This window comes from Rhipicephalus microplus, chromosome 6 (assembly GCF_043290135.1).
Source record: "Rhipicephalus microplus isolate Deutch F79 chromosome 6, USDA_Rmic, whole genome shotgun sequence".
Taxonomy (NCBI): Eukaryota; Metazoa; Arthropoda; class Arachnida; order Ixodida; family Ixodidae; genus Rhipicephalus; species Rhipicephalus microplus.
Window position 1 is genome coordinate 104,177,298 of NC_134705.1, and position 20,136 is coordinate 104,197,433.

At 48.1% G+C, this 20,136-nt stretch overlaps 1 protein-coding gene across 1 annotated transcript in view; it reads left to right on the forward strand.

The window, feature by feature from the left end:
- Positions 1-20,136, forward strand: part of LOC142765968 (uncharacterized) — a 150,328-nt gene that overhangs the window by 94,975 nt on the left and 35,217 nt on the right. Inside the window, exon 8 of the mRNA XM_075867776.1 lies at positions 1,062-1,100. Within this exon, the coding sequence (XP_075723891.1) occupies positions 1,062-1,100 (39 nt within the window). The remainder of the gene's footprint in view (positions 1-1,061; positions 1,101-20,136) is intronic.

The window sequence follows — 20,136 nt, forward strand, 5'->3', positions numbered from 1 at the left end:
ATTTTTGTATGTTTCTCAAACACTGAAAAACATCAACTAGCAATACATGAGCAAAACTGGCTTTATGAGGAGACTGTTACTTGCAGAAGCAAAAAAAAAGCTGTTTTAATTTGGACTTTTATTTCTCCTATTTTTATTTAGAGTTATTCGCAACAAATGCCAGATACGTGCAGCATGTTGTTGCACTTGGCTTTCAAGGTTAAAGCGAACAGGACAAACGTCTAGGATGAGTCATGAAATGCCCCTATTTCACTAAGTCTGCAGCAATGTGGCCGTCATTTTATGAAAATGGTGTCAAATGAGGAGTGTAACGATTTTCTCAATGCCGCGAAAATATACGCGACATCGCGCTAAGTTCACTCTTCTTTAGTATCACATGCGTCAATTCAATAATGCAAATTTGAGCATGACTTTAATGGTGATATTGGTATCTTCATTTCCCAAATAATAAGCCTATGACAGCATCTTACGTCTGACCAAGACAAAATGAACAGCACAAAACAATTCAGACAGAGTGTATGTCTGAAAACAAAAATAAATGACCGGCTACCGAGACGGTGTCATCACATTATGGGAAATACAAGTTTCAACGTGGTGCCAGCCTCTGTAGAGCTCCAATTGGTAGAGCGCTCGGTTCCTAACATGAAGGTTACGTGTCCGATCTCAGGCGTGATGATCGCATTTTGCTCAAGGCGAAATCATTGTGTCCTTGTACTGGGCGTTGTGGGGACATATAAAGAAACTCCTCCACTTCGGCGCTCTAATAGGGACATTTTTTGTTTTAGCTTATAACACCCTACATGTATTTATACAATTTTAGCGCAGCAACTTTACCACCTGAGCGCCACAGATTTATTGGTCTGCGGCAAAACGAGTACACTTTTATACATGTGCGGCTTTTCATTCTAGGAAGGTGTGCATCTACTGTGCAGAAGTGTGGTAATAAATGCAGCTTCACCCTAACGTCTGGAATCCTGCAGGCATACTATAAAGCATGTGCGTAGTATTTATGAGCATGTATGCATCTCTAATGTCATATTGTGGTGCCATTCACTTTATAGCCTCGTCCGTCGTTAAGCCCTCAGCCTGGACCTAGTGGGGTAAGTGTGTAATTTTGAGTAAAAGTATAATAATGATGGGGTTCACGAAACATAGCGCGTAGAGTTCAAGATTTTGATGAGAGAGAAAGACCAGAACCAAGAGAAATAGAACGACACGTACAGTAAACTTTCAACTTGTTGAGATATAGATGCACGCGAAAATCTATTGCGAGTTATGAAATGCGCAGGCACATTTACATCCGATCATGATCTTAGTAAGAAAGCCACGTATTGAAGAAACACGCTTCTGATCCAGATATTTTGCATGTGTATCGCTGACTCAGTCACCACTTCTATTTATAAACTAAAATAGGCTTCTGATGATTGTCGAGTGGTTAGATGTTACATTGAATCGTTATTCTCTTAAATCGTCGTTCACACGCGTCGCTGAATAGATGTTGGCATGCACACGAAATGGCCTTTTTGACGTTCGCTCGTGTTCTCTGGATTGATCATTAGACACCGCCTCGTCTTTTGTATTTACCCTCTCACTCAGACGCCAGATAACGAACGGCACATAGGCGGCGCGCTCACGCATACTGGCTAAAATCCTGTCTATAGGGAGCCCAGCAATTAAAACGTACCCGTAACTTCCATGCGGCGCGTAAGTCACGCATACAGCCGATAACAACAGACGCAAGAAGGAAAAAAAGAAAAAAAGAGGAGAACCGCCCTCTTCGTCGCGCAATCATGGTGCCAGGAGCCGGAATCGACTTACGCAGAACCGTTCAGCCACAAGCGCGTGCGCAAAAGAAAAAAAAGAACCTCCCCCCCCCCCCCCGCCGTCGCCACGCAAGCTGGGCGCCCAGCACCGACGTCACGTTTACCGTCGCTTGAATATCGTGGCATTTGCGCGTCGTCGTTTCGTCCCGCTGTCTTGTGATGGTCATTTCTCTACAAGATGGTCTTGGACAGAAACACTTTTCAGTGCTATATGGGACGTTTAATTCAAGATATCTTACATCTCTCTGCATTCGGCTATACCCTGGGGTGTGCAATCCTATTTTTTACTGTTTTGACTTTATCAAAAGAGAACAAACAACTTTCCATTCATCAGTTGTCGAGGTGTGACACTGTGTCATGCACTAAACAAAAGAGTACTAGTGCCCGCGCGACAGCTTACCGAAACACTGGCCTATGTATGTTGATGTCCATGTTCTACAAAACGAGTTGAACTGATGATTTTAGGAAAGCATGGCTAAAAAGAAACAAACCGAAGGCCGTAAGACAGAAAATGATTAAAATTTAAAGTCGGTTGGTTGATGTTTGATTAGTGGTTGCGTAACTTGATGACGAACATCAAATACAAAAGTGAGAAATCAGGTGCAGAAGTCAGCAGGAGAGCCCCGCCACGGTGGTCCAGTGGCTTAGGTACTCGTCTGCTGACCCGCACGTCATGGGTTCAAATCCCGGTGGCGGCAGCGGCTGCAATTACGATGGAGGCGGAAACGTTGTAGGCCCATGTGCCCAGATTGTAGGCCCAGATTGGGTGCCGGTTAAACAGCCCCAGGTGATCGAAATTTCCGAAGCGCTCCACTATGGCGTCTCTCATAATCATAAGGTGGTTTTGGGACGTTAAACCCCACATATCAATCAATTACCCGAAGTCAACAGGAGAGCGTATGTCACCGACATTTGCTCACTTTTTTTAATAGTAAGTACAGTTTTCATATTTCAGCATCGATTTGTAACAGTGAACCGTGACCAACACAACCAGTGTGCTGCTGTGAAAATAATGTACTAGCTATAAAAATTCCCATTTTGTAAACAGCAACTGCTAGCAGTAGCAACAATTCTTCTGATGTTTGTTCTGCACCATTTCTTCACCCCGACTTCACGCCGACGTTCGCGAAATAGATGTGCAGAGGCAATATTTATTTGTAGAGAGACCTACCTGTCCGTCGCTAATTTGTGTTTGTCATACTTGACCATGGCGCGCGTTTCGGCATTCACTTGAACAGCGATGTGCTGCTGAATAAAAGTAAGAGTAGCCACTACTCATAAGTGAGATCAGTTAAAGACTGAAAATGAATAAAAACCACTCTACATAGCGAAATGCCCATAAAGCCTAGTTTCAGGAATAGGTAATCGTCCAAAGGCTAAAAAGGTGCTGCTGCCCCAGCGAGCAGCTAGTGGCAGTTCGCGCTTACGAAATACAAGTGTTAGAGCAGGCACTCTAAAACACCCGTGCATCGTTTACGTGCAAAAGCGCATTGTCTTTAAACAGCTGAGAATAGGCTGCTGTCACTGACACGCGTACACCTCTCGACACAAATCAGTGAAGTTTCTCACAGCACACGCACGTGCGAGAAACATATGCAGGTTTCTACAGCCGAACATAACCTCGTCCGCGAATTTCGGTGAGCGTAACACCTGCAGTTTACGGGGAAGCACTAAAACGACGCACAAACACACGTTATTCGTTCTTGCGGAACGGCGCACCATGAACCGAAGTCGGGTACGAAAGCACTCTCCGTGGTTGTCTAGAGTTCATAAAGCCCTACAAACTATTCACTCACCAAATGCATGCATATGGCACAAAAAAGTTCGAGGTTCTCAAGACGGTTTGGAAAAATTCTCTTGGTAGATATATACCACTGCAAGAAGACTCGCTTCGTGTGGCGGCGCTGTGGTGCAATGGGTGAAACATATGCTTCACGTGCATGTGGTCCCGAGTTCTATTACACGGCTGTGCTTTGCTTGTTTATCGCCCAAATTAAAGCAATTGTGATACTAATAGTTTTCTAGTTACCTGTAGTCGTTATATCCGCCGCATTATCGTTGAGAAACTGCTCTCACAAACGTTAAACAATGTTTTTTTCTGCCACCGCATCAGGGCTAGGCCGCCTACGGAATGTGAGGCCTAACCTCAGGCCGTATCTCGCGAGAAAAAGTTTGACCTAAAATTCTGGCTGCATTTGTCCCGGCTATTATCAGACCAGTTCAAATCGTGCCAGTTTCTCTTGGTAACGGACTACAGAGCCGCGTAGAAGAATAAAAAATTTGACTTGATTTTCTGCCTGCGGGTGTGTAGTCTAGCCAGGATTTGACTAAGAGCGTAGAACTTATGGTATGCCAGGGTAATTTTTACACAACTCCTGTAGATCATTTAGCGTGGGGCGTTGACCGGTATTCACCACAGTTGTCACAGGTTCCGTTAATTAGGGAGGTAATCGCCGGGCTAATTACAAGGGCCGAAACATCAGCCCCTCAAACTGCACCACGAAAGCGTGGACAATTTAGAAGTGGTCCTATTTGGCGCGCCAGCGGACGCCGCCTGTTGCCCAGTCAGAGCCGAGAGTTGATAAGCAAAACAAAATTATATTCTCAATCTGGCAGATCAAATCGATACAAAAATATGCACATGTGACAATAGTTGAATACGATATGTCACCAATCTAAAAATGCACTACACAGTACAACAAGCCACACACGAAACAAGGAACACAAACAACAATATGCATTACAATGCAATTGCATGCATCAAACAACCAAGGCAATTAAGACTAAAGAGTTCGAAAACTTATTTAGTTCAAAGTCGCTGGAACAAATGTCTGAATGATACTCTTCCGAGAATCACCCAATCAAAGTCCAGCACTGTTGTCACTCCGCTGCTCCCGAAGTTTCTCTTCTAGGAAGCCTCGCGGCTTCATGTGGCAGCTCTCCAAGCACCAAACTTCTTCGCCGGTAACACGTCGGCTTCACACGCGCTGCTGTTGCCACGCGTCTTAGCTCACTGGCGGTAGGCACACACTCCTGCCTGTAGCACGAATCTTCACCCGTCAGGTTGAAATCCTCTTCTTCTTCTCCTTTGTCCCTGAAGACAAAAGGCTTCGCCAACACGGCGGAAATATCCTACTCCCACTTGCGCAAAACTTTCATCTTCTGCCTACGCACACGGGCGCGAACTTTCTTCTTCTCCTTTGTCACTGTGGACCAAAAGCCTTCGCCGCTGACAAGGCGGAAACACCCTACGCACATTGGCGTGAAACTCCCTCTTTTCCTGTGTCACTGTGGACAAAAGGCTTCACCGACAAGGCGGAACACCCTACGCACACTGGTGCAAAATTCCTTCTTCTCCTCATCTCCCATCTCTGCTGCTCGGTTAAATACCGTTCGTGCTAGATTCCAGAAAATTCTCAACGTTTCCGTTGGCGCCATGCGCCGCCGAGGCTGGGGTAAGAGCGAGATGTTTCGAGGGCCGTCCGCGACACATGACGCAACTCTGCATCACCACGCCTCTTCTCTCGAGAACCTTCTAGGGCTTGCTCGGCCGCCAGTGTGTGGAGGTTCGTCGGCGAACCTAAGCTTCCGAAGGGAGAGAGACGGCGCGCCCGGAGAGTCTTTGGATGCTTGTTTTCTTCTTGATCGTTGACCTCGAGGCGTCTCTCTGGCGCTTGGTCGCAAGAATGAGGCCGCGCCCATTTGTGATCGCTGGTTTGTGACACTGCCCCCCCCCCCCACTTTAAGAATATTATTCCATAATAGTCAAAACCACAAAAACGAGTGCGAACAGTCCCCACAATCTAAAAGACTGTAACATGGTCTGTTGCTCATGGCGTGTCACATTCACAATAGAACACTCAATAAAATAGCACGTCGCAGTTCAATCTCACAACACATGAAATATAACCACAAGTACATGAGTACAACACTCCATCACATATTCCAAACAATACAAATGTGCAAAAGTCTGTCTTAAAAATTGTACAATCCTTTACAACACATCGCTGCAACAAACACATCGACTCACTCGACGTACACTTGTGACGCAGGATAACAACCACATTAACAAAACATATTGCACTCAGCACTGCCAAACACAGTTCGATTCGACCTCAGCACCAATCCTGTGTATTTCTAGCGCGCTTGCGCCCTTTCTTGCTGTGCTCACTCAATCTCTTCCCGTTTCTCCTCGTCCTGTTGCTGCGAGCCCTTCCAATTGACGGTAACTGAGGCGGTGTCTCAGCCACCGTTGCCACTTCCGGCATTGTTAACGGGTTATAACGTTCAAACGATCTTGTCTGGTTATTCACCAGCTTGTTCATGTCACTACATTGGGCCTGGCTGGCCGACGCCGTCACCTTTACACTGTCGGTTGGTTGAGGACATGCCGACGTAAGTCCAGCTGCCCATCACGTTCTCTCGTTTAACACGATCATATACTGATTCACTGTCTCTTGCACCCAGGCTTCACCTTGGGCTCAAGTGAGATCCGTCGCGGGATACTCCTCCACTGTATCTCGCAGTCGCTGTGTCGGCGAGAGCTCCATCTTCGGGTCTTCCACAAAACATTCTGGATCATTCGGCTCTCATGCCTCGTCGATGTTTTCGATGATGTGGTCGTACAGGGGCGTCGTCAAACATACGGCAGTAACATTCCCGCTGAAGTACGGAGTTTCAACTTCAATTTCTCATTCGGGAAGCATCCGAGCCGTACTGTCAATTAGACAAACTGGTTTTGTTTTGCCTGTTAACTCACTTTCTCGCACCAAATTTCTCCACACGATCATTGTGGAGCTACCGGTGTCTCTTGACAGCATTATCTTCTTGCCCGCAACTTTTCCAGGAAGCGTTCATATCTCTTCGTAACACCGGTGGACTATTTTGTCATTGCAGCAACCACAATTGGAAGTTTCTCCCCATTTTTTAACGCTAGAAATCCATCAGTGACAGCATCCCCATCGGATTTCGGTGCTGCTAGCACACATGATACCTGTTGAGCTTGACTCGCTCCGTTACGACATGCATCAGTTTTGTGCCCGGTCTGACCACACTTGAAACATTTTACAACTGTAAGGCTCGTAAAGTTAGTTCGACAGCTGTTAGCGCGATGACCATCTAAGTTACACAGAAAACATCGCGGCACGCTTTCCGGTGCACGCTTCTTTGTTCAGGGGCCGATTTCTTCGAATCTTCGGGACACTCCTTCTTGACTTTGGCTATATTCGTGCCACCTTGCGCTTGCGAGTATTGGTCAGCTAATTCAAGCATGTCTTCAAGTCACTTGGCTCTCCTCTCTTTCAAATACAGCGACAGGCTTGGGAGGCAACTGGTGAGAAATCGCTCTGTCATAAGAAGCTCTCTAAGCTCATCGTACTCCTGCGCTGTCCTTGAAAGTTCGATCCATCTGTCGAAATAATGGCTAAGTCGGGCGGCGTACTGCGTAGGCGTCTCGCCATCAGCTGGCTTTCCTGTCCAAAATCTGACCCGGAAACCTTCCACCGTAAATCTAAATCACTTCAGCAAAGCAGCTTTCACCTTTCCATAATTGGCTGCATCGGTCGGCGTCATCCTACCACACACACTGAGCGTTTCGCCACTTTACCAGGTACTCAAAGCATTTGCCCATTGATGTTCTGGCCAGTTCTGGCTCCTTGCAATCGTCTCAAATCTGTGAAGGTACGTGTCAAGGTCGCCGTTCGTTTCATCAAACGCTACGAGCAGCTTGCTTGGATTCAAGCGGAAGCCATGATCTTTCCATTCGGTGCTTTCAACTTTAGCTTGGACGGGAGTTTCACTTCGCTGTTGCCAACGAAGCCGCTCGAATTTCATCTCGTGCTGCCACTGCCATTCCCTTTCCTCTCTTTCTCCTCTCAGCTGTCACTCCTTTGCCTCTATTTCTTCTTTCAACTGTCGCTGCATTGCCTCTGTTTCTTTTTTCGCCCTTTCAACGGCAAGCCTTTCTCTCTCCAACTCAGCTGCCTTTTCTTTCTTGGCCCTCTCAGCTGCCAACCTCTCTCTCTCCAAATCAGCTGCTTTTTCCGCTTTGGCTCTTTCGACCGCCAACCTTTCTTTTTCCAGCTCAACTGCCGTTTCTTCTTTGGCCCCTCTTTTTCTTCTTTTTCCTTCTGGGTGGCCCACTTCCGTAGTACGGCTCCAGAAAGACCCACCCTCTCACCAATAGCTACTAAATTCTTCAGATTCATAGTGCCGTTGCCTCTCAGACGAAATTCTAGCCGCGTGCACAAGATATCTGCCATCTTAGTCTATCAAAACACTCTCTGTCCACTCGTTAACGAGAACTCTGAGCAACACACAAAAATTGTTCCGAGAGCACTATCAACGACTCAAGGCTCTTTCTCACTACTTTGGACACACTGTGCACCGAAAGGTCCTGTAGTGGACGCCAGAATAATTGTCACGGGTCCCGTTATTAGGGAGGCAATCGCCTGGTCAATTCCGGAGGCCGAAATATCGGCCCCCTTAACTGCACCACGAAAGCGTGGACAATTTAGAAGTGGTCCTATTTGGCGCGCCAGTGAACGCCGGCTGTGGCCCAAAGAACAAGTCGGAGCCGAGAGTTGATTAAAGACCACGTACATACAAGGCCCACATACAGGATGTGCTCGCCCTTTGCCGAAAAGCAGACAATGGCATTGAAGAAACAAATAAAGTGGCGCAGGTATGAAAAGACATTGAGTGTATGCGTTCAATCTTCTCATACGTAAGGACTGCAACATGGCCGATACCATCATCAAGGAGTGCGAGCGTTTTGAAGCCGCGAAAAGTCGGAATATCACCCCCGATTTTACTCGACTACCAAACACAGCGAAAACCTTGTCATGCGAAGGAGGGCCTGCACTACAGACGCCGTTAACTGCAGAGCACGTGACTAAGATCATCAGATGTGAACTTGAAGCTCCATCTCCTGCGTCCACTTGCTCCCGTGCCTGTGACTCTAGCCCTCAGATAGTGCCACTTGTACATGCCATTGTGCGACAAGAGCTTTCCCATGCTGCACTGGCCTCTGAGTGCACTACAGCTCCTTCTCAGCTGATCGACCGTCGTTGACGCTCTGTTTCGTATGCCCAAAACAAACGTCTTCTGGTGCACCCTCACAATCCAGCCGAGGGGAGGACTACTGACGATCGTTTGATTTGTTTCAACTGCCGCCAGATGAGACACGTGGCCCATCAATGTAACACTCGTTGGTATCGGCATCAGGCATCCTATCACCTCAGGCCACCAGTCAAGACGTTCCTTCTAAGCCACCATATTGTCGTCGTTCTCCATCTTCGCATACTCACCAGTCCCGTTCACCGCTCTCCCGTCACCCGTCGTCTCGCTCACCCCTATTTCGCAGACCAACGTCGCTGACTGACCATCTGCCGCGGAAAACTATGTTATGCAGCTCCCGGAGGTGATGCTGCATTGACCACTTGCCTGCCGAATCCTCTGATAATGCTGCCGACTCAACGTAACCTTATTGGCATTCAAGTAGATGACACAGCAGTTGTTGCACTTTTGACACAGGGGCTGACAAATCAGTGATGAATTCAGAACTTTGTTGCCACGTTAAAAAGTTATAACGCCACCCACAGTAATACTCATCCAGATCACCAATGGTGGCATGTTTACCGTGCTTGGAACGTGCTCCGCGCGTAAAAGTTTTGCCGATTGCATCACGACCGTGCTATTCGCTGTGCTCGATAAATGTTCCCATGACCTTATCCTCGACATAGACGCTTTATCCGCCCACTTTGGTCTTATTGATTGTGAAATTGGCACGCTTGAACTTGATTGACCGTGTTACCATGAAGACTCAACAACAAATCAACAATGTCTGTGTTCTGTAGGTCACGTTCGCCTAGCACCTCAGGTCGTTATTTTCGTGAACCTGAGGTCTGTCTCTCCTGTTCCCGTTGTTGACTACAAATTGACACCTATTGCTGACGTTCTGCAGGCTAAAATTGTGACTGTGCCTCACACACTCTTGACAGTCACGGGAAATACTGCATCTGTTCCGATTCGAAACTTCCGCAGGCGCGCTCAAAATATCCCAGATGGTATGACATTGGGAAAAGTTTCTCCTTTTGATGCTGCCAATTCAGCGTTCCTTGCCGATTCTTCTTCGTCCTCTGTGCCATTGTCCTCCTCGCAAAGCGCAGCGCATGCCACTATGGACCAGACGATTGCCATTTACCTTCATCCAGCAAAAACAGCTGATGTCCAGCACCTGCTGAAATCGTACCATGGCATCTTTGATATTCATGACCACAATTTGGGTCAGACATCCTTCCTAACTCATAGAATTAACACTGGAGGCGCCAGCCCCAACCAACGACGTCTTTATTGTGTGTCTAACGCTGAGCGACAAGGTATGCATGACGTAGTTGAAGAAATACAAACGACGCCATCGAACCTTTCTGCAGTCTATGGGCATCGCTAGTCGTGCTAGTCAGGAGGAAGGATGACAGCTAAAGCTTTTTTGTAGACTACCGTCACTTAAACAAAGCGACACGTAGGATGTGTATCTACTGCCGCGGATTGACGATGCTCTCGACTGCCTACATAGTTTTCCTACTTTTCATCTATCGACTTATTAACAGAATACTAGCAGATCTCTGTCAATTATAGAGGCTGTGATTAAACTGCTTTGATTACACCCCATGAACGTTTCCAGTTCAAGTTTATGCCATTCGGATTGTGTAACGCCCCAGCTGATAATAAAGGGTGACGAACTCTCTTCTGCACTTATACAAAAGGTTCTGTAGTGAAGAGGAATGCACACTACTGCAGCGACATCGACACGTTGGCGCGAGGCACGCGCTAAGGCTGCTTGGTTGCTGCTGCGATGCTGCCCGTATACTCGGCCTGCTCTTACTGCTTCTGTACCCGCGCTGCTACTGCTTTTGACCTAGCATATACATTATTTTTTGGTGGAGGGTGCTGTGGTCTTCCCCAGTCCTGGAACTGCGTTGCCGAAAGCTGCGGTCCGTCATGCCAGACGACGCTGCCTTCACACCCCCACCGGCTTCGCCATGCAGGTGCTGTTCCAGTGCCCAGCTTTTGCGAGAACCAGACATCTTCAACGGCACCGATGAGAAAAACGTTGAAGATTGGCTGGAACCTCATGAACGAGCCGGTGCTACTAACAAAAGGGACGATCCCGCGAAGCTTCGTAGCGTGTTGTTTTATTTAACGGATGTTGCTAAGCTATGGTACAGAAACCATGAGGCGGATATCCGCACTTGGACGACGTTCAAAGCCGGCACGCAGATGTTTTTATACGCCCTGGTATGCGCAAACTTCGCGCAGAACAACGCCTACGACGCTGGTGTTAACAAACTGGTGAGGCACTCATTAGCTACCTCGAGGATATCCTCGTCCTCTGCCGGCGTGTTGAACCGACGATGCCGGAAACTGACAAGGCACGACACCTCATGAAAGGCATTTCCGACGACGCCTTCGAAATACTGCTCTCGAAGAAGCCTGTCACTGCCTCCGAGCTCATCGAGTTGTGTCAAAGTTTCAACGAGCTATGACGAAAGCGTCTTCTCACGCGACACCCTAACGTCGCGGACAACACACTCTCAAGCCTAACCACCACCTATGACCTTGAGTCTCTGCTATAGCAGATCAAGGAGTTTGTTCGAACTGAAGTCGCTCGTCATATATCACTGCTATCTACAGTCGGCCAACCACGGTCACCTCTTCCAGCAAACCTTCACCAGGCCATCCAGGAGCAAGTTTGCGCGGCTCTGCCATCTGCCCCTGACACTTCCCCGTCGCTTACCCCGTTGCCTGTGCCGAGGTAAATGCACCGCTAAGCGATGCTGAAGTGGCCGCTCGACCACCTCTTAAGACTTTTACGTCACTGCCATCAACCGTGCCACCACGACCTACTCCTCGGTTCGCTCAGTCAAGGTCCCTCCAGAGTAGTGGACCATAGCGTACAGTCGACAATCGGCCAATATGCTTTCCCCTCGGCCAACCTGGCCACAAAGCTCGATACTGCCGTCGACGCGTCCCTTTCTACCACCGGAGCTACCACCAGAGCTTCGAACCTGCTCCTAAATGCCACCACGCCCTTCATTCACAGGCTGTCAGCCCTCTGACCTGATGTCATTGTACGCCGACCACCGCCCTCCTGTTAACCGTCACTCGCCATCACCTCGTCGCTGCTAGCCAGCCCCGATAGGTCGTTGTCCTTCATCGCCGGAGCAGGAAAACAGATTGCCGTGGTTTTAGAGGCAGGAACTGTGTCGCCCGCGAAAAGAGCAAGGCCTCTCTCTTTCCTAACGAATGTTCTCGACGTATATGTGGACGGCTTCTCTGCACTCGCTCTTATCGACACTGGTGCTGCAGTTTTAGTGATCAGCACCAGACTCTGCCGCTTGCTGAAAAAAGTTATGACGGAAATAGCAAGTAAATCTCTTCATACAGCCAGCGTAGAGCACGTCAGGCCAATCGCTGCTTGTACTGCTCGCATCGCGATTGATGGCCTCATCTTGTCGTCTAATTACTAGTTTTGAATTCCTGCTCTCATGACCTCAATTTGGGTTGGGACTTTCTCTCCGCTAAAATGGCCGTCATCGACTGCTCTCGCGCTGAGGTAGAATTTGAAGTGTTTGGCGACACTCCGTTAAATGATGCTCTTGTAATCGTGGAGAAACTTTTCGTTGCTGAAGACGTCATCATACCGCCGCACTCTTTCGCCCTTACCATATGGTATCTTGCAACTCGCTCACGGAGTTGATTGCCCTTTTCACGCCATCTGTACTTTTCGTTTGCTGCAAGTGTTTGCCGCTACTTTATGCCGTTGTAGAACTTCTTGATGGCGTCAGCAGACTGCTCATCTCGAACCTCTTGCCATGTCCTGTAACACTATTTTGGGGTTAGTGCGTCGGGCAGGTTTACAGTCTCGACCCTTCTGCAATTGTCGACATGTCGACTGGTCCTTCTGCCAAAAAAGAAGTCGCCGGAGAGACTTGTGCCTCTTCGCCGCAGACCACTAGACCTGACGTACTCAGCAGCTCCATCGCCGACACGTTAACCATTTCGCGTCGTGCTCAGCTTCTATGACTGCTGGAGAAGTTCTGTTCTTCCTTTGACAGCCAGCATACTCCTCTCGGCCGCACATCCGCTGTGTGTCACCGCATCAATACGGGTACCAATGCGCCATTGCGTCAAAGACCCTATCGCGTGTCCGCTGCCGAGCGCCAGGTTCTCGATGACCATGTAGCTGACTTGCTCAAGCGTGGCGTCCTCCAGCCTTCGAATAGCCCTTGGGCATCTCAAGTCGTTCTCGTTAAGAAGAAGGGCGAGTCAATTCGCTTCTGTGGTCACTACCGTCGTCTTAACAAAATAACTCGAAAGGACGTTTACCCCTTAAAGAGAATCAACGATGCCCTTGTTTGCGTGCAAAGTGCGGAGTACTTATCTTCTATTGTCCTACGAAGTGGCTACTGGCAAGTCTCTCTGGCACCTGAAGATCAGCCTAAGATGGCCTTTGTCACACCTGATGCCTTTACGAATTCTGTGTCATGCTTTTTGACCTTTACAATGCGCCCGCAACATTCGAGCGGATGATGGACAATCTTTTGCATGGCCTGAAGTAGAAAACATGGTTGTGCTACTTGGAGGACGCAGTTATATAATCTCCGGATTTTCCAACGCATCTCTGCAGGCTACATAAAGTACTGCAGTGCCTAACTGACGCCGGCCTTCAGCTCAACCTGAAGAAGTGCCGCTTCGGCACAAATCAGCTTACTATCCTCCGCCATGCTGTCTCCAAAGATGGTATTCTTCCTGACACCGCCAAGCTTGGGGCAGTTGCAGAGATTCCTAAACCTGCGTCTCTGAAGAATCTGCGCAGCTTTCTTGGCCTCTACTCCTATTTCTTCCACTTTATTCAGAAATTTGCGATGATCACCGCCCCCTTCTTCTGTGCAGTGACTTAAAAAATCTCGCGTGGTCCCGCCTGTGATTATGCTTACGAAAATTCTGCCGCCTGTTAACCTCGCCGCGAATCTTGCGTCACGTTGACTCGACTGCTCCGACCGAGGTACACGCCAGCGGTGTTGGACTCGGCGCCGTGCTCGCTCAGCGCAAATCGGGATTGGAGGAGTTCGTAGTCGCATACGCAAGCCGTACTCTCACCAAAGCGGAGAACTAATCTGTGATAGAGAAGGATTGTCTGGCATATATATGGGCTCTAGGTAAATTTAGTTCGTACCTATATGGTCACCCCTGCGACGTAGTCACCAATCACGACGCGCTTTGCTGGTTATCCACAATGAAAGACCCCTCCGGCCGTTTATCTAACTGGGCTTTGTGGTTGCAAGAGTTTGACTTGCGTGTTGTCTACAGGTATGCCCAAAGTCCCACTGATGCCGACGCCCTATCACGTTCACCTGTGTCATCCCAAAGCTCTGCATGCCTATCTGCCTTTGCCGAAATGATTGCGTTCTCAAAAAACTGTGACATGGAGTCTGAGCAACGTAAGGATGACTGAATCAGCTCTCTTTTGCGATTCCTTCTAGACCCATCGACTTCTCGTTCTTCTCGAACATTGCGCCGTCAAGCAGCTCAATTTGAGGTCTACGATGGCCTCCTTTATCGCAGGAAATACAAGTGTGACGGCCGAAAGGGGTTACTCGTCATACCTTGCCATCTTCATACTGCAATATGTTAAGCTTTCCACACTGACCATCAGAGCGCACATATGGGGGTCTTCAAAACATACGCTCGGCTTTCATCCCGGTTTTATTGGCGAGACATGTGTACCTTTGTGCGCAAATACATTCAGTCATGCCCTCAGTGCCAGCGACGCAAAGCTCTCCCTCATCACGCCTTTGGTCCGATCCAGCCAATCCCTTGCCAAGCCAGGCCATTCGACCGCGTTGGAATTGATGCGTATGGGCCTTTACCATTCACGGCTTCCGGAAAACGTTGGATCGTTGTCGCTGTCGACTACTTGAAGCGATACGCGGAAACAGCCGCTTTGCCTGCTGCCACAGCACGTGACGTATCAACTTTTCCCCTGCGGAACTTCATTCTGCGTCTCGGCACACCACGTGAACTCCTCTGCGACAGAGGACGTGTATTCCTCTCCGAAATTATCAACGCACTCCTTGCCGACTTCCCAGACTTCACCGGACTCCCACCGTTTACCATACGGAATTCACCGGACTACCACCGCCTACTATCCGCAGACCAATGGTTTGACGTAAAGATTCGACCGTACCCTAGGGAACATGTTATCTAAGTATGATGCCACAGACCACTCCTATTGGGACCTCATTCTGCCTTTCGTGACGTACGCATACAACATTGCTCCACAGGCGACACTGGCCTTATCGCCACCTTTCCTGTTATATGACCGAGACCCTTCCACTACACAAGATACCATTCTACCCTACCACCCTGATTCCTCCGAGTCTACTCCTATCTATGAAGCTGCCCGACGCGCCGAGGAATGCAGTGAGCTCGCCCAGTTAATTACCGCCGTCGACCAATGAAGGCAAAAATTTCGACGTGACGTTAACCAGCCGCACCCTAACTATGTTTCGGACACTCTTGCGTGGCTTTGGGTTCCCTCTGTTCCTAACGATCTTTCGTCGAAGCTTGTTTCAAAATACCAAAGACCTTATCGCATTGTCTCGCAGACTTCACCTGTTAACTAAATCGTCAAACCCGTTACGCCATCCACAAACCAGCGATTTCGGGATAGTGAAACCGTTCACGTACAGTGGTTGAAACCCTATTACGATCCTCTCGTACACTGTTCTTCGTGAGTCGCCACGATAGCTTCTTTTCCGACGGAGGACGAAATGTAGTGAAGAGGAATGCCTAATACTGCACCAACATCGACACGTTGGAGCGAGGCGCGAGCTCAGGCTTCTTGGTTGCTGCTGCGACGCTGCCTGTATAGTGAACCTGCTCTTGCTGCTTCTGTACCGACGCTGCTACCACTTTTGATCTTGCATTTACATTATAGTACACATGCCTGTGGTATCTCGATGACGTCATTGTATTTTCACCTGCATTTGAAAGCCACCTTAGCCACCTATCTGCTGTTCTTGAGGATTTTTGAACAGCTAGACTTCAGCTCAACTCTTTCAAAATCACTTTGGCCGTCGGGAAATAACAGTGCTGGGCAAACTTGTCAATACTCGAGGCGCGCAACCTGATCCTGACCAAATTCTAGTTGACAAAAATTTTCCAGTACCACGTTTCGCAAAAGATGTACGGAGTTTTATTGGCCTGTGTGTTTTACTTTCGACGTTTTGTGAAGAAGTTCGCTGACATTGCTTGACCACTTACGGAACAACTGAACAAGGACATGCCTTTTTATTGGAATAATGACGAAGCAACTGCCTTCAGCCTTTTACAACATTACTTACTTCCCCACGCATCTTGGTCCATTTCGACCTGTCAGCCCATGCTGCATTTGGCACTGATGCCAGTGGACACGGAATTGGTGCTTTTCTCGCCAAGCGGCGAAGAGGACAGGATCGCGTCATCGCTTATGCCAGTCGCCTGTTTTTTTTTTCGGAGAGCAAGTTTTCCATCACAGTGAGTGAGTGGGTCACACTAGTCTGGACAGTCGAAAAATTTTGACCATACTTCTTTGGCCGCACCTTATCGGTGATTAGGAATCACCATGCCTTGTGCTGGCTGTAGTCCCTTAAAGATCCAACTGAAAGATATGGCCATTGAGATTTGAAACTCCAGGAATACAGCTTTAACATGGCATACAAATCGGACCTGATGCACCAGGCTGCGGACTGTCTATCCTATCACACTGTGGACCCACATGACCTTTCAGCACATAATTCTGACCCTTGTGTCTTCGACATGAAACACCTCAGCAATGTCCACTTGCGGTCTAACATGCAGATTCTACGTTTGCCCGACGGAGACCCGTCACTACAATTGTCTGTTCTACGCGATGATATTCTTTACCGACGCAACACTAGCACTGAGGGGCCACAGATACTACCTATAGTTCCTGCGAGACTCTGTTCCACTGTTTTTGAACAGCTTCACGATGCCCCAACCACTGGACATCTCGGCGTCTTGTGCACGTACGATCGCATGCGGCGTAGATTTTTCTGGCCAGGCCTTTACCCTTCTGTACGACGATACGTTGCTGCTTGCGGGTCCTTCCAGCGCTCCAAACACTCTACCTTGCCACCAGCTGGTTCGCTTCAACCAATAGACGCACCCACCATCTCCTTCTACTAGGTCGGTCCCGATCTTGTTGGACCATTTCCTACTTTTTTCAATGAAAAGAAGTGGATAGCCATAGTCACTGACTACGCCGCAAGATAGGCTATCACACGAGTGCTACTGACAAGCTGTGCCACTAATGTCGCGGATTTCTTGCTTCATGACTTAATTCTTTACCATGGCTCACCACGACAGCTGCCTACTGATCGTGGTCGCCCATTTCTTTTAAAAGTAGTTAGTGACATCCTTCACTCGTGTTCGAGGCGTCACAATCTCACTGTGGCCTACCACTTGCAAAGACATGGTCTTACCAAGCGCCAAAGTTGAACCTTGACAACAATGCTCTTCGTGTACAATTACAAAGATCACCATTATTGGGCAGTTCTTTGCCGTATGTTATATTCGCATATAATTCGGCAGGCCACGACACCGCTCGCTTCTCCCCGTTCTATTTATTGTTCGACCGCCATTCAGTGTTACCCTTCGAGACTCTTCTACCATTCACTACGCAAACGGTTACAGAGTACACCCGGTTTTTTACTGCTCAGGCTCAAATGGCCCGCCCAATTACACGAGAACATTTTCTGCGGTCGCAGCTCTCTCGGAAAGCACGCTACTATAGCCATCACAAAGTAGTTTCCTACTCTCCAGGATCAGTGGTCCTTCTCTGGACCCCATGCCGCCACGTTGGCCTCTCTTCGAAGCTCCTATCTTGCTACTCGGGGTCTTACAAGGTTTTACGCTGGCTTACTGAGGTCACATATGAGATTGCTCCGTTGGACCGTCAGTCGTCGTCCTCTGCACCCGCCACTGACGTCGTTCATGTGTCCCGTCTCAAACCATACTTCTCCGCATATGATCCTACTCTCTTTTATGCGCCGAAACGACGCTACCGGCGGCGGGGGTCATATGTCACACGACACCGGCCACGAGAGAGCATCAGGTAGACGACAAAGACGATGAATGCGATCACGCTCGTGTTCTTATTGATGTTGTTCCTCAATCTTGGCTGCAGCTGCCACTGACTCCCCCTGTATATTTTTTAATATATTGATTAATTCATTCTCTCCTCCCGTGACAATGTTATTTAGGCTTACGTACTATTGCACTTATCGTTCAACATCCCGCCCCGCCGTGGTGGTCTAGTGGCTAAGGTACTCGGCTGCTGACCCGCAGGTCGCGGGTTCAAATCCCGGCTGCGGCGGCTGCATTTCCGATGGAGGCGGAAATGTTGTAGGCCCGTGTGCTCAGATTTGGGTGCACGTTTAAGAACCCCAGGTGGTCTAAATTTCCGGAGCCCTCCACTACGGCGTCTCTCATAATCATATGGTGGTTTTGGGACGTTAAACCCCACAAATCAATCAATCAATCGTTCAACATCCCGACACACACTCAAAAAAACGAGGACAGAAGAAGGTACGGCAACACGTGCGGTAAATGTTCTACGTTTTGAGTGATAAAAATACATAGTGTTTCAGAAGGCCCAGAGACCGCAGAACCGATACGTCTTCGGTTTATTGTGGACAGAACAAGAAAAAAAGTATGCAGAGCGTGCCCCTGGCTACTTCTTCCTCGACTCCAAGCTCCATCTTCAATCTGTTTTCTACATCTTCCCTTCGGCCAGATTCAACCGAAGCAACCTTCGAGTGAATACAACACTTGAATCGGCCTCTTGGCTAATTTTCCTTCAGGTCTACGAAGCAAGCATGTTCTCACTAGTCTATCCTTGCCTTGGAAAGTCTTTTCGACCTTGCAGTGTTTCCACGGAGTTCTTTTACGGCCTTCTCCAAGCAGAAGTACATCTACTTCTTGTACTTCTTCTTGACGCTCCACGTTTTTGCTGGCACACTTTAGCTTCATCGGGTACTCCTTTTTTCATCTGGTCCACCATGTTATCATTGCCTGTTTTCTTGCACTCTAGTAATTCAGCAAACTGTATTCTCCGAGTCTTTTCTTCCTGCTTGTTCATTGCTTGCCTGCCTCCTGTAACGTCCGCCGGTGTGATGGGTTGTGGCTTGTTAGGGACGTCATACACGTAAGTAAGAGGCCAGTTGTTAATTACTCCTTCTACTTTAGCAACCACAGTTCGTAGTTCTTCATTCAAAAGTTTTTTTTTAGTTCGGCGTCATTTGAAATCCATTTCCTTAAAGTCATTCCCGTATTACGAAAATTGTCTTGTGCTTTTTTGTATTTCTTTGTCGATGTCGAGTATTCGTCGGCTCCTAGTAAAACGTCATCAACGTAGATTTCTTCCCGGAGTTGTGCCACAACTCCATGATAATTCTCTTCGTGTTTATTCAAATGTCAATGAATTGTGGCTGCTAGAAGAAAGCTACTTTGTGTAGTTCCGAAAGTAACCATCGTCATCCTCCGCGTTTTTATCTTCGGCGTTGGCATATCTTCGTGGGGTAATCTTTCCCACCACATAAATCGCAGTGCGTCTCAGTCATTTTCATGTATCTTGATCTGCAAAAATGCTTTTTCTACGTCGGCTGACATAGGGATCTTGTGATGTCGAAAGTTCATCGACAAGCTTGGGATGCCGGGGTTCAGGTTTGGCCCATTTTGCATGTTGTTATTCAAGGATTCACCTGAATACTGGCTTGACGATGCGTCAAAAACGTTTCGTAGTTTTTGCATTGTTCGGTCCTTCCTAATTACTCCTTGATGCGGCATGTCATATACAAATTTGTTATGAATATCTGATCCAGCATTTTCTTCGACATTTCTGCTATTTTTTGCTCGAAGTACTCTCGAATACCTTTGCCATAGGCTAGGAGCTCATCTTTATCCTTGCATAATTTTTTCGTCACCTGTATAAGCCTCTTCTCTGCAATGGTGTTGTTGTCGGCCAACGTCACGTCTTCTTTTCATCGTATCCACACTTGGTATCTTCCTGTCTTGAACTCCATTGTTTGTCAGACGTAATCTAGCACATGTTCATCGCTAATCTTTGTTTAATGGTTCTCCTTGATGCCCTTGTTTTTCAAGTCCGAGAATCTCTGCAGTTCGTCGACAGTCGTGTCCAACTTTGCACTGACCGTGCGTGTCATATCCGTCGATGATTTCATCGGCA